The following is a 14,314-nucleotide window of genomic DNA, read 5'->3' as shown; positions in this document are numbered from 1 at the left end:
AGAAAATTTTCCATGTTATCAGTATTTGGAAGAGAACAAAACCAGACAGTTACCTATGAAAGCAGTTAGGGGTACTGAGAAGTAAGCAGTGTTTTTGAACACTTTTAATCATCTTTCCCCCGTAGCAGCAACCTACACATCATTTATTACTAGCGGTAACTTTGTAATGTGTTAGGTGTATTCCAAACAAAACAAGAAACTGCAATCATAGCATCAAGCAACGCCAATACCCACACTGAAAAATATAGCCTACGAACTGGAGACCAGAGCCAAAGCTTAATCCCCACAGGTCTGTTGTTGTTATGTTGCATGCTATATTATTGTAAAGAAAGTAAGCAAGTACAAACAAGAGTTCAAAAGATTATATCTGATGGTAGATGACCATGATGTAATCAGCTTTTTGTCCACTACTATACTTTGAATTTTACATAATGGGTCAGAGTCCACTGTTGTGCTGATATAAACAACAACGCTACTAATATTAAAAAAAACCCCTTGCCTCTGTAAAGCAAAAATGAAGCGGCTCAATACTGGACTTCTATGAAGCAACATATGTCCAAACAACTGTGGCGAGGGTTTTGATTTTGGGGTGGTTTGGGTTGTTTTGGTGTTGTTTTTTTTTTTTAGCTTTCTAAAGCTAGAAATTATTACTATGATCGTGTAATTTGACTTCCTAATCCAGATGTTCCTCTGTCAAGCCTTTACGTTGTATTTGTAGCATATGGCGTTCTCCTACAGTTGTGTTTGGAAAATACCTCTAAATTCTAGCATGTTTTTTCAAATTATTTCTATTAACCGTCCAATTGCAATGAGACAACAGAGGAGAAAACATACTGAAACTTTCAGAGAGTTTGATCTCTGGGCAAACTGTGCATCCAAAGAAAGTTTTCTCAACACTTTTGCAGTAACTTGTAGCATAGGCATGTAGCCCCAAAAATTAGGAGCTTGTGGCAATCCCGCTGAGCCCTTACCTACATCTTTAGGCAGCTAAACCCCTTTGAAAATCTGGGCTCTAGGCCCAACCCTGCAAAGAGTTCTCTGTGGAAAGACTCCTCCTCCTGCCTGGGGCTGACTGTAGGATAGCTATTTTAAAAGCTGAGGCTTTCAAAACAGCCTAAAGCAGTCAGGAAAAAATAATGTAATAAGCGGCAAGTAGATGATTTCCCAGATGATTGATTCTGGAGACCTTACAGAGATAGAAATTGTGATTTGTAAACAGCTGAAAGATGGCTAGAGATGTGTTTTCTAACACGCTTTGGGCCACTTTCTCTCTTGTGAGATTTTGTGTGGGATCACTTTCTGGCAAAAGAGAGGTCCCAGCTCACTATGGTATGTGCTCTATATGCCCTTTGGATGCGTGTCAAAAGTCACATGTGATTAATATCTCTAAACTTTGCGGTATTAAAGATGTAGGAATGTGGTAGAGATGGAAAGTGCCTTATAAATGTGACGTATTGTTTCCTGTGGTTTTGTTATTTTACTTTTTTCACTTAAGATTTTTTCCTTATGGCAGGATCTTAGCTCTACCTCTTACATTTTTGTCCCAGAAATAAATTGCTTGGAACAGATGGGACATTTAACGGAAGATTGCACCATGTAACTTTTGTAGAGTCATTAAGGTAGATTGGATTTAGTGGCACTCGGGGCTCCAAAGATGTTCGGTCATACAGGTCCTTGCATTTGGAGAACTGTGGGACCTCAAAGGGTGGCCTGGACTTCTAAGACTCTCTCCTTGTCAGCGGTGATTGCAGAGTGTAAGGGAACCAACGTAATTCAAAAGCTTGTGCCACTTCCAACAGAGAAAATAGCAAAAGTCGTCACTCAGAATCAACGTTAAGTGTTAGATAGACATCCTAAAAATTAGAATTAGATATTTCAAAATAAGCCTTTTTAATAGCAATTGTTCTATGTGGTGTTTCTTTTTTTTAATTTCAGTATAAAGTATTTGGTATTTTAAGTCTTTAATTGTGTTGGCAAAAAGCCACTAACAGGCTTTGATTTTGGAAGCACGTCTGTGTGAATGATCCTCGTGGGTTCATAATGGGTACAAAGCACTTGTCCATTAAGAGCTATTTTTAACAATGAAGTCATAACTGTAATGTAAAAGGAAAGCTAAAACTAAACTAAAAAAAAGTTAAACTTGCAATATTCTAAAAGATTAAACTGTCCCGTCCCCCCCCCCCAAATATCTAAAGTTATCCCTGATGCCTATATTCCAACTTATATGATTAGCCTGGTGGTTGGAGGAAGAGAATTTGTTAGCTCTGCAAATCAAGAAAAGATCACAGGAGTAAAACACAAAAGTAGCACATGAGCTTGGTTTCATTTAGTTTTTCAAGACCAACTTTGGAAGCCAAAGACTTAGTGCTAGAAAACCAGCATAAGCATTTGGGGATCACTGCTGCAATCCTTTTCAGACGGATTCTGTTGTATCCAGGATCTTGATCACAGTATCACGTCTTATTACATCATCCAGAACATCTCGTTGCACCGTTGGTTGGCCTCCAGCGTTACATCTTTGCATGTCTCTGGCACCCTGGGGGTCCGAGGCGTTAAATGCTCCTTTGAATGCACCGAACCTGGAGGGCTGGGTTCTAGACTCAGGAGAGGAATTTGCCCGCTTTGCTGAGGAAGACTTGAGTTGCCAGCTGCGGTCCTTTTTCTGGTCACGGAAAGGGCGCAAAAGAAGCGAGTTAGTGGCGGTGACCGAGGCCTGATCGTGGGCAGGGGTGCACACCCTCCCCCTTTCTGAAGGGGACCTCGTCCTAAACATCTATCAACAAAACACCGAGTACATACAGTTCTTGCGCTCACCTCCTTGCGTTGGCTCTACGTTGGATGGTCAAGGTCCGGTGTAGTCTTTCCCTACGAGTCAAACCCTGTGCCCTCTGCTTCTCTACTCTTCTTTGAATTTCTAGATTCATTTTTGATGCTGCTGACCTGTATCACTGTAACGCACAAAGCTCTCATTAGGCTAGGCAAGGCAAATCAGCGCACAGATGCTCTCTGTATCCCGAACAAACCAAACACGTTGCTGGAAGCCTGGTAGGTTCGGCTCCAGGGCTACGACGTTGCATTGCCAACACTTCCTTACTGTGATTTCTGTTGGGTTTTTTGCATTTGTTTCTTCTAAACTTTTTTCCTTGTTACTATTTGCTTCAGATTATTATTGGTTTGCGCCTCTAAATATTTGACCCGTCTTTCATTTTGATAGTTCCTGTCCGTATTTTGGTCACCAGTCGTTTCCTTTCATGGCTTATTTGTCTTCAAGGAGTGTTTTCAGCAACTCCCCGTCTAGCTTCAGTTGCACATGACGGTATTCTGTATCCTTCATTGCACATCTAACAGGGCAGCATAGCACAGATCCTTGTGGTATCCCATAAATAGCTGGAAGGCACTAATGTTAAAAACCAGAGATGATGGCAGGGGGTAGCGAACTCATTCTGGGTCACGTACAGGAATGTGCGGGTAGACAGACGGCCTCAGACCAGGAGGCAAGCGTCTTCCGAGGAGCGGGGCTGGTACGCAGCATCCTCGCTGCTGAGCGCTCCCGACCTTCGTCTACGATATGGAGGCGAATGAAGGGTAACAAAACTCAGAAAACTGCTTGGCGTGAGCTACCGAGGTGAATCAAAGTAGCGCTGAGGGAAGGACAAAAGCATTGCCTCAAGAGCCCCCGGGGACGTCAGAACATCGGAGAAAACAGCGCTGAAATGGAAACCCCCGGGAGGACGAGGCGCCCGCTCCTCGTGTCCTGCCTGAACGTCTGGTGAGGCAGGCGTTGCCTAAATCTTTCCAAAGGCGCAGAGCACCCGAGGCGTTCACCTGCAGCGCTGGTATTCGCCGGTAAAGGCAAGCTGCATCCCCCCCCCGCCGCCGCCACCACCGCCGCCTCCCCGCGCATCCAGCCCGGGGCTGCTGCCTGCCTTGCGGCTGGGGGGGGGGGGGGGGCACCGAGCCACACGCAGGACGCCGGTGCCCGGGACGGGCGGCTCCGGTCCCTTGTGGAGAAAACACGGAGGGGGGGGGGGACGGAGGGGGGGCGGGGGGGCCGGGCCCGGCGGCGGGGCTGAAGGACCGGGGAGGGGCGGCGGAGGCGGTGTCATGTGACCCGCTCCCAGCTCCTTTAAAGCAGCCACATGCAACCGAGCAGCGGCCACAATCACGGCTGGCGGCGGCGGTGGTGGCGGCGGCGGAGGAGGAGAAGAAGAAGAAGGAGGGGGAGCCGGTTGTCGGCTGGCCCGGGCAATCAGTGCGGAGCCTTGCCCGCCCATCCCCGCTCCGCCTGCCCGGGCCCCCCCCCTACGTTGGGGGAGCGGGGGGGCTAGAGTCGGGTGAAGATGGCTGGGGCCATCATCGAGAACATGAGCACCAAAAAGCTGTGCATTGTCGGGGGGATCTTGCTGGTTTTCCAAGTCATCGCCTTTCTGGTGGGAGGTCTGATCGGTGAGTGCTGAAGGTGCAAACTTTCTCTTCCTCCTCTCCTCGCTCGTGTTGTTTAGCTACTTGTTACAGTATCGCTGACTCGCTCCTATGATCTAATTAGCCCTGCTATTGTAGTTAAGAAAACACGGCTCCCTGGGCCTCTTTGTGCACATTTCACTCTAGTGCCTGCAAGAAAAGAAGGGGCAGAGAAAAGTTTTTTTGGCCTGGTTTCAGTCTGTACTTAAAGAAAGAGGAAGGGGGGGGGGAAATCTTCAGTATGGCGACTGATCGCGCAGGGAAGCCTTGCATTGCAAAGTTGGTTTTTAAAAAAAAATCTTTTTATTTTTTAAAAAATTCTTCCTCCACTCTTTTCGTACCTCTGCCCCTCCCCGTTTCTCGGCCTCCGAACCGACCGCAGGAGGAAACCTCACCGCTTACCATAATGATAAGGGAAGAAAAAAAAAAAATTAAGGGGGAAAAAAAAAAGAAAAAAAGGAAAATTAATGGGCGCTGCTCCGGGCGAGGACAGGACTGGTTTTTACCGTCTCTGGGGTGCGTTTGGGTGGCCGCCGGTCCCCCCCCCCGCCAGCAGCAGCCGCTCCCCGCGCCCGGCCCCGCTCCCCCCGCGCCGCCGCACTCGCTCTTTTGTCCGGGGTCGTTTCTCTTGGGGGGACCCCCCCCCCCGATCCGCTTCCAGGAGGCGCTTGAAACCGCGTGGGGTCGGCTTGCGTGGGTTTCGGCTCACAGAAACTCGCGTGGCTGCTGGGGGAGGGGGCCTTAAACACCCCCCCACACACACACACACTGTGCTCCTTGGCCCCCCGCGCCCCAGCCACGGGGGACGGGCACGTCCCCCCACCCGCGTTTGAAGCTTTGCGGGTGGCATCCAGCCTTCCCCGAGCCGCTTCCCCACGCCGGCGGGTCAGCCCGACTTTTCGCACGCAAACCTCCTCGCCTAAAACTTTTTTAAGCCCAGATTGTGTTTATTTCTTTATTAGCTCGCAGGGAGCGTTACAAAATCCTTGGGGAAGTGCTGGCATAGATGTGACCTTCGGCAACAAACTTCCAGTCGGGGTTTGCCATCCCTCCTCCTCCGGGGGCTTTGATTTTTGCCTGGGGAAGGAGCTGGGGGATGGAAGGAGAAAGATGGAGGAGAGCAGGGTTTGGGGGCAGTCCCGGGAATTTTTTTATTTTTTCTTTTTTTTTTTTTTTTTTTTTACTAGAAAGCAGCTGAGTTCTGCGCCGGCTCCTTGTAATGATCGTCGCATATATCTGGCTACTTTGGCGATTTCCAGTGTGGAGATGTTCGGGAAGGGCTGTGCTGCCCTGCAGAGGAATTCCCGACCCAAACCCTCCCCGCTCTCCGCTTCTCTCTCGGGGCGAGGGCTGGCTCGCCCGAGGATTTATTCCCCTTCCTCTGGTGCAGGCTCGTATTCGGGGCCGTTGGGATTTTCAGGAAGGACCGTGGATAACTGAAGTCACATTGCTCCGAAGGGGCATCGGGAAAATTGGTTGCACTTCTTATTTGGGAGAATAAAGTTGGACCGTTCTCGCGGTGGTCTTTATTTGAGAGGTATTGAAGAAATATCTACAGCCATTCCTCAGAAAGCAGAGTCAGTGTTCCTGATGCACATTAGTGCTTTTGCATTTGTAGCCTCTCTAATTATCTGTTCTCAAGAGCCGTAGGAATTCTACTAAACATAATTTTCAAAAACTTTCCCTCATTCTCTTGCTTCAATCCCTCGTCTTTGCTTAAGCACAAAGGAGTCGGTGGCAAACACGGGATTAAAACCCAGTTTTTCTAGTCTTGTGGGCCTGAACCAACACTGAATATTATTAGGATTGGCTTTTTTCCTTCCTTTTTTTTTTTTTTTTTTTAAAAAAAGAGTTGGTTCAAGAGCAGGTTACTGAACCCGACGCTGATTCATTAGATAAAATGTCATGGCCTGTGTTGTGCAGAGAAGCCAGACTCGGTGTTCATCTTAAAAGTGTTTTTCTAGGAGCTTCTTGCTTCTAAGTTTAAAAAACAGTAAGTTGCTTGTACAAAAGGAAGGTGTTGATCAGAAAGCCCTGTTTCTGTTGTCATCTGGGACAGGTATGATAAATGGATGTATTTCTGTTTAGCTTTACAGGGAATAAACAGAAAGGTTTTTGTTCAGGTTTGTAGGGATTCGGAGATGAAAGAGAACTTAGACGCTGTTAGTTCAGTCTTCCATCTTGCCTATTCCCTGCCTTACCGGCTGCTGCCGCCGAGCACCCACGGTGGGGCCCCTGTCCTGGGTGGGGGGCCCCTGTCCTGGGTGGGGGGCACAAGCTGATGCTGGAAAGCCGGGCGGGCAGGTCTGCCGGGCAGGGCCCGCTGCGGCCGAGCAGCTCTTCTGCCGACGGAGAGAGCGATTCGGGACCGAGTCTTGCACAAACTCAGGGTAACTTCATGCTGCTGGAGGAGGTGCATCTTCTATCTGCGGGCGAGCCCGGGCGAGTCCTAGGGGGTTATTGTGGGCAAACTTTCTTTAATTGCTGGAAAACCCCAGTTCTGATCTTTGAGCAGATAAAACTGCACTAATCAATCACCCAAACTGGTTTTTCCTCCACGGTATTTACCACTTCTGATGCATTCAGGGAGTTAAGAGGCTCTTCCCCCTCTTCACTTAGTAGCTGTGGGGCAGCTGTACTGATGGGTGACAACAGCTCCCAGCCAGCCCTCCCGGGAGCTGGAAGCCGAAGTGTATATGGTGCCTGTTAAACAACTGTAAGTTCTTACGTGTAAACTAGGTCTGGTCCTCAACATCTGGCACAGTGACAGACAAGCAGGGCGTCGCAGCCCGGGGGTCTGCATGAAAACTCTTCCCAGGAATTAGCCCTGAACCATGCCTCGCCGTTGGGGTCCCTGTGTCCCTGGAAACTCTGAGCCAGTGGCTTGCGGCCGATCCCTTGGGCCACAGTTGGGGCCCGCAGCTCGGGGTCCCGGCCCCTTTAGTTAGTCCCTAGCACGTGGCATTTTTTTAAGAGGCATCTGGTGAGAAATGGGTCCGTGGCCGGCGTTCTTCTGCAACGTGGCTGGAGACGGCGGGTGGGGAGCGAAGCAGTGCTATGAGTACTCAAACTGCCGATAGCCCTGGCAGGAATGACACGGGACTGCTGCTCTTCAGAGAGGTGTGACACAAGGTGGGACGGGAGCTGAGGTGTCACTGAAATAGCGTTCCTGGTCTGGTTTGATCCAGCGCACCAAACAGACACCAAGAATCTAGTTATTTTAGTTTATTCAGGTCTAGACAAACCAAAATATGTACACAACTGGAACACGGCTACAAAGCTAAACCAGCCTTTCCTTTAGCAGTCAGTTAGGTCATATTTCAAAACAATGACTAAGTGCTCTATTTTAACAGATTACTTGTGCAAGTCCAAAATACACAAATGCAATGCATCGGTACCTGATACAACAATGACGACAAAGCTTCATTTTTCTGAAATTGGGGGTTTCTGCCAGTGGTGGTTCTCTAGCTAGTTTTTGAACAGTCAGCTGCATAATGTCTGAGTTTTAATACGGCTTGCACATTTCCAACAGCTCTTTTAGAGGCAGGAGTCTTATCAGCTCTCACATGGATTTTGCTTAGAACTGTATGTTGGCAAAGCATGAGATGTACACATATGGGAGTCATTCCCTTACCGGGGTGAAGCTTCTGTGGCAGTCTAAGGGAGCTTTGCAAAGCTAGGGAGTGAGAAAACACCTCAAAAGAGAATTTTATTGAGCTCTTTCTTTGTTGTCACGCTAAGGCAATGAACTGTTGGCTCCAGACAACTGGGACTGTCACGGCTTCAAACCGTCCTGTTGTCAAACCCTGCGGAATTCCTGGTGTCTGCTCCGTTCCCTGGTAAACATCTTGTTTAAAGGTTATGCTTCTGGATTACGTGTTACATGTTCTGTTAGGATGTTTCAGAACTCGATAAAACATGATCCATAAAATTAGTCATAACACAACCTTGTCTTCACTATCCCGCTATAAATGATAGCATACATGTATTATAGGAGAATGGGATCAAACAGGAATGTTTTTCTGTTATCGTTCAAGGCGGCATTAATGTTTGTGAGAAATTAGGCTAATGCTAATTTACAGTCGTGCCAGCATTCCCAGGAGCCCTCACGTGCTATGCATATGTATGCTCTTGCCTTTTCGACGTAGGGTGTGGGTTTAGCCAGATACCTGGCATCCTGGCTGTCTCCAGGGGTGCCACCGGGCTCGACCAGGCCACAGGTTGTGCTCACCAGCACGCGGAGCCAGGTTAACTGGTGACGGCCTTGGACTTGGCGCGAGGACGAACCTCCCCACAGCTGGACCAGCTGCAGCATCTGTCTGGCCCTGCTTGTTACTGGGAGTTTTGACCAGGGTGTTCCAATGGAGGTCACACCACAACTGCTCCGGGGCCAAAGCTGAGCTTGGGCACCTTGTGTCCTCTCCTTCTGACTGCCGGCCAGGTGGTAGAAATTTTGTGTGTGTGGAAATCTGACTTGACTCTAGTGTGGATTTAGTGCCTCTTGGTTTTCTTTAAGCCAAAGCTTTTGATTACAAATTATCTTCCTCTGTATACCTTGTGGGAAGGTGTTGATGGTGTCCCTCTTTGTAATTTCCTTTGCATCCTGGAATTCATTTATATACACAGTATTTAAAAAAGGAAAAAAAAGAAAGAAAACAGACTTTACTGCTCAAAACTGTCCAGAGTTCATGGAGATAGCAGGAACTTTTGTGTTAATCACATCCCAAAGTGTGAGGCACTTTTCGTCATGCTCCGTAGCTCTGCAGCTCCCATAGGGTGCTGGAGAACGCTGAGCCTCCTGGGTGCTGCCGGTGCCCGCGCAGGGTTTCCTGCATCTCGGTGGGCTTTGTGCTGCTGCCTGATCGCTGCAAAAGCTGGGCAGACGTACAAACCTGCAGCCTCTGACTCTGGCATGCTCGCTGGTTTGTTGTTAAGCTAGCTTGTGCTTCACTGAATGGTCTGGTCTGTTCTAACGACCCGGGGTCAAGAAATTACCCCACCTTCCCTGCGGCTTTCTCTCTCTGTTACTGCAGTTAAGCAAAGCAATGTGCATCTTGCCCCGGGTTTTCCAGTACCACAGGAGGCTGTAGCAAAGAGCAAAGCTGCTGGGCAGATGGGCAGGCTGAACTGGGGGGCACAGGAGGAAATCGGACAACAGAGCTCTGTGCAGCAATATCCCCGCTACAAAACTGTGATTTTTTTTTTTTTTTTTGTTCCTTTAGACAAGTTATTGAAAAGACAACTTTTCAATAACTTACTTTATGTGAGTTACTTCTAGGACTCCAAGGATGCCTCGTCCCAAGTCACAGATTATCTTGGTTTCAGTTCAAATGAGCCGACTGAATGCAGGAGAACCTCTCTGTAGTGAAGACAAAGTCCAGGAGCAGGCATACATACAGTTAAGTACGGAAAGTCCAGTGCCCAGCCGTACACTTTACAAATTTAACTGATTGGAAAAGTGGAGGTATTTATTTAGCGCATGAGTCTTCTGGGACGAGGGGGATGCATTTAAAAAGGTGCAAGTTCACTGCTCCCTTGCCTCGGCTTAAGGTTGAAAAAACAGAATTGTTTTGACTGGAGCAAATAAAACTCTTGCTTGTGTGTCTCGCCCAGAGAGATAATGAGTCATGTGTATAAATGGCTGAGCAGCTATCAACAATTCCAGTTCATTATCTAAATGTCTGATCTGGCTCCTGAGCAGTGAGTTTCCAGGATTTAATTTTCTTTCCTGGGATTTCATTACCTTCTTAGGGCTGAACTGATCTTTTGACAGGAGAGACGCTCTGATTTCTAAGGTATGTGGATGCAGCCTGCTCGGGAAGAGTGTCTGTGTGCTCCAGGACAAAGCCCATTTTTGTGTGCCTGACTTTCTTTCATCACTGGCCTCTCCAGAAGATGGGCAAGCTGTGCTGAATAGGTCGGTGCTGTACCGTGGACATGAATGCCAATAGACTCCTCTGTATAGACACATTCCTTTAGTGCTGCAGCCTTGGCAGAAGCACTGGGAGCCGATGAAAAAGCAGACATGAAAGGTCATGTCTATTTAGTTTAGGTCTGCTCAATTCTTCCTTTTAAGAGCTGTAACTGTAGCTGAATGGGCAAATGTGCCAGAAATTGAGAGTTCCCAGGCAGAAATGTCCGTGCTGGGGGCCTGAGGAGCGGGCAGCGAGGCTGTAAATCCTCCGAGGTGCTAGTTTTTTGTTCTTCTCGCAGTTGCATCACTTCCAAACTACAGTTAACTTGGGAGAGGTGCATCAGGGAAACTCTGTGCCTTGTAGTTTATGTAAACAGGACGGTCTTCTTGCTGCTCCTCTTTTCTTTTGTGTTGATACTAACTAAACAGGCTTGGTTTTAAACATGACCCGACCGCTTACCAAGGGGTGGTCGTGCAGCCTCTCTGTGCTTTGCAAGGGATAACGATTAAACAGGAAGTCTTTTCGTTAGTAAATAACATTTATGGTCTTTGAAGTCAAGTTATAACTCTCTGATAGCCTCCGAAAGCCTTTGAAGGGCGCAAGGTGTCCAGCTGCTCCAGGGCTGCCTGCTGCTGGCCCCAGCCTGGGGAAGTGCCGGAGGATCTGATCCCTCCTATTCAAATGCAGATGAAATTCTTTACATATCTGAGTATTGGCGGTTTCAAGGTATCTTGTTATCTGTAGTGTGTGACATGGGGAGTTTCAGGCTGTCGCTCAGGAGAAAAGCTGCCGGATAACATCAGGTCATACTGCTATTTTAGACCTCTGTTTGCAGGGATTTAATATCTTGGCTGGGCGTAGCAGGAAATGCATTTCATCTGAGTCGAATATTGACAAAGGACGACTTGGAAGAAGATCAAACTGTCTGTGGCAATTAGTAACTCAGTTCTACCTCCTTCTTTTTTTTTCCCTTTAAATAAAATATTTTTGAATATATATTTCTGCATTTATGGAACTCGTACTGCTAGTGCTCTCTTCATTTGCATTTGTTGCTGCTGTTGCACATGCATATGAATCGTGAAGGTCATTCATTTAGTTCTCCCAGCAAATATACTTGTACTCTAGTGCCTCGTAAGATTTTCTGGCTTAGTGACTTGCCTGGGGCTGAGGGAATAATCCCTTATCTCTGAGAGCAAGGCTGTTCCCCCGAAGCCCTTTGGTTGGTGTTCGGTGGCAGCAGCCTTGCAGGGTGGCTTGGACTCCTGTTCCCGCAGCGGGGATCCCGACTCCACTTTCAGTTTTAAAGGCTCTTGGCACAGCTGCTCCTGTGGCTCTTTGAGAACCGACTTAGTGAAGAAAATCTCCAGTCTGCGCTGCTCTAAAGAGGCCGTGCTGCACGGACAACTTTTCTGCTAGCACACGGCCCAAAGCTGCAAAAGTAGCATCGAAGAACAAACCTTGAGCGAAAAAACCAGCCACCCCTCCAACGTGAATACGCACACATCTCTCTAGCTACTGCATGGTTATAGGAAGCGAAGAAAGCACAGAAATTCCTCAAAACCACAGTGAGACTGTCCTGCTGGCTGTAGTGCTTGGTTAGGGACCTCCAAATCCTGGCAGCTCACTTCCCAGCCCAGTCTATTAAGACGGTAGGTTTGAGTTTGGCAGAGGTCTGGGCTGCCGTCTGTGCCACCAAATATCACCTTCCATCCAGCCGTACTCTGAACTGGGTCAGGACTCCCATCGCCCTCCAAACGAGGTGGAAAAGCCAGCGCTGCCCAAGCCAACGCTGTCGCTAGAGGAGGTACCTGCACAGCCCGCTCCTGGCTTGCTCTTCACATCCAAAGCAGGAGACCTGGATGCAGAACACAAACTTGGGTCAGAAATCTCCCAAACTAGGCTTTGGTGGTTTGGACAGGTTCATTTTTATGGTCTGAAACCAAAAAGACAGAGAAACCTGTAGTATTGAAAGATCTGTTGGAGAGGACAGAAATAAGGGTGTTCAGCTACAATAGTATGTCTGGCAACTCCCACTGTAAATAAGGATGGAAATGGTGCCCTGGGGCTTTAAAGGGCTATGGTCTTGGTAAAGCTTGAAGTCAAATGGTAAGAAAGCAATCCCTTTCCCAAGGAGAGTGGGCTTCTAGTAGATAGTGGGGGTTTTGGGTTTTGGTTGTTTTTTTTTTAAAGATGAATTCGATGATTTATATGTACAGCAATTCTGCATATAAAAGCTGCTGCAGTGTTCAGAAAAAGGCTTTCATGTAGCTTGTGAAATAGTAACTAGTAATAAAAAAGAGTAATTTAAAGACTGTGTTAGTGGTCAGTCTCATTAACGTATTAAACTGGTAGCATCAAGGTCAGGAAAGAGGGAGGTAGAAGAGAAAACTTTCATGCTGCAGCCAATATGTATTTATAAATAAGTATATATAACGTTCTTCAGGTTCTCACTGTTCTAGTTGGAAAAGCTGAGGCTGTCCGATGATAAATTAGCTTGTTTATTCCTATCCTGCTGTTGGTTAGTGTAATGAAGCAGAAGTCCATTGTGTGTGCTCATTGGGTAGTGATGGCTCTGCACAGAAGGGGGTAATTGAGTAGAAAAGCAGAATGCTCCTGGTGCATGGGAGAAGTTAACACCACATGAGGTCAGTAGGATTCAAGCTTTAATCAATGTAGACACAATGCAATTGAGATTTTCTAAAGGGCTTGTTTATAGTGGGAGAGCAGGGGTCAGTAGTTAATTTGAAATGCTGTAGGTGTTCTAGATGAGAAGGTATAAAATATATATCATATTCATGTGGGAGCAGAGAGGGGATGTTGTTCCTGTAACTGGGCTGAGTGCCTTGTTTGCAGGAGCCTGGAGGAGGGAAGAAGGAAGGAATTATTTGAGGGTTTATCGCAGGAGCTTTTTAAAGATCTACTGAATTTATTGAAATCAATAAACTGAGTGATGGTGGCTCTCATGCAAATCCAGGCATATGTAATATTGTAAAATGAAAATATTGAAAAATTGAGCTCACTTATAGTAATTTTTTTTTTTACCTGAAGATTTAAGTCTAAATACAGAGAAACAGTGTTTCTTTTTTCTCTGAGGAATAGTTCCTGAGGTAAGCCCCTTTAGAGGTGGGATCTTATTTTCTGCTTTTTTTTTTCTCAGAAAAGAAAAGGGCGGATTGATGCTTACATGTTAATAGATAGATTGCTTCAAGGACAGTATAGCTGAAACTAAAGAGAAGCTCCGTATTGCTGTACTAGAGAGATGTTAAAGCTGTCAAGCCTTGAGCTGGGGCTTTGAGAATTTAAAAAAAAATTAAGAAGAAAAAAAAAAAGGAGTTCTGCAGCTGCTCAGTGCTATTTGCCAGCATCTTTCAGGGTAAGTCCAGTGGGCTACAAATGGTGCTGGAGTTTGTCTAAATGAGTTTTCTCTGTTCCGTTTGCCCTCGCCCATCCCCACATGCCATCCCCACCATGCTTTGCAGGAGAGGTAAGCCCAAGAGATAGGTAGAAACAAGTTTTGCTTGTGGCACAAAGATGTGAAAGGGTATTTTATTAAAGATTGATAGCCGTTTGGAGAAAGTAGGCTTTCTTTTCTTCTGTCCGTCTTAAAGACCTAACTGGTTTGGGGTTATTTTTCTTAAAAATTTGAAGATGAGATGTCATTTTCCCCACGCTTGAAGATTCATTAAGGTCCATGGCCACCAAAAGGCCTCCTTCTTCTACTGTTATTTATTCTTGGTCTTTGTATTCTACCTCAACTAAGCTTTGGGCCCCTAAGTTTTCTGTAGGGGCAGCCGAGCATCAGCTGTAAATGCACCCAACGGTGGGAGGGAGGGAGTTGGGTGGAGAAGAGCAGAAACATCTGTGGGGGTGAGGGAAGAGCAAGACCTGGGACGCAGCGCGCAGGAGAACTGGGAGCTCCAGGGGAAAACCAGCTGCGA

At 47.1% G+C, this 14,314-nt stretch overlaps 1 protein-coding gene across 3 annotated transcripts in view; it reads left to right on the top strand.

Annotated features, from left to right (window-relative positions):
• Positions 1-4,218: 4,218 nt before the first annotated feature.
• The window catches only part of WLS (Wnt ligand secretion mediator), a 39,874-nt gene continuing 29,778 nt past the window's right edge, over positions 4,219-14,314 (top strand). For all 3 annotated transcript variants that reach the window (XM_050900576.1, XM_050900575.1, XM_050900574.1), the window contains exon 1: positions 4,219-4,446. In XM_050900576.1, coding sequence (XP_050756533.1) covers positions 4,341-4,446 — 106 coding nt within the window. In that variant the 5' untranslated portion in view covers positions 4,219-4,340. The remainder of the gene's footprint in view (positions 4,447-14,314) is intronic.

The sequence above is a fragment of the Gymnogyps californianus genome, chromosome 8 (genome assembly GCF_018139145.2).
Source record: "Gymnogyps californianus isolate 813 chromosome 8, ASM1813914v2, whole genome shotgun sequence".
Lineage (NCBI taxonomy): Eukaryota > Metazoa > Chordata > Aves > Accipitriformes > Cathartidae > Gymnogyps > Gymnogyps californianus.
This window is presented reverse-complemented; position numbering and strand designations above follow the sequence as displayed.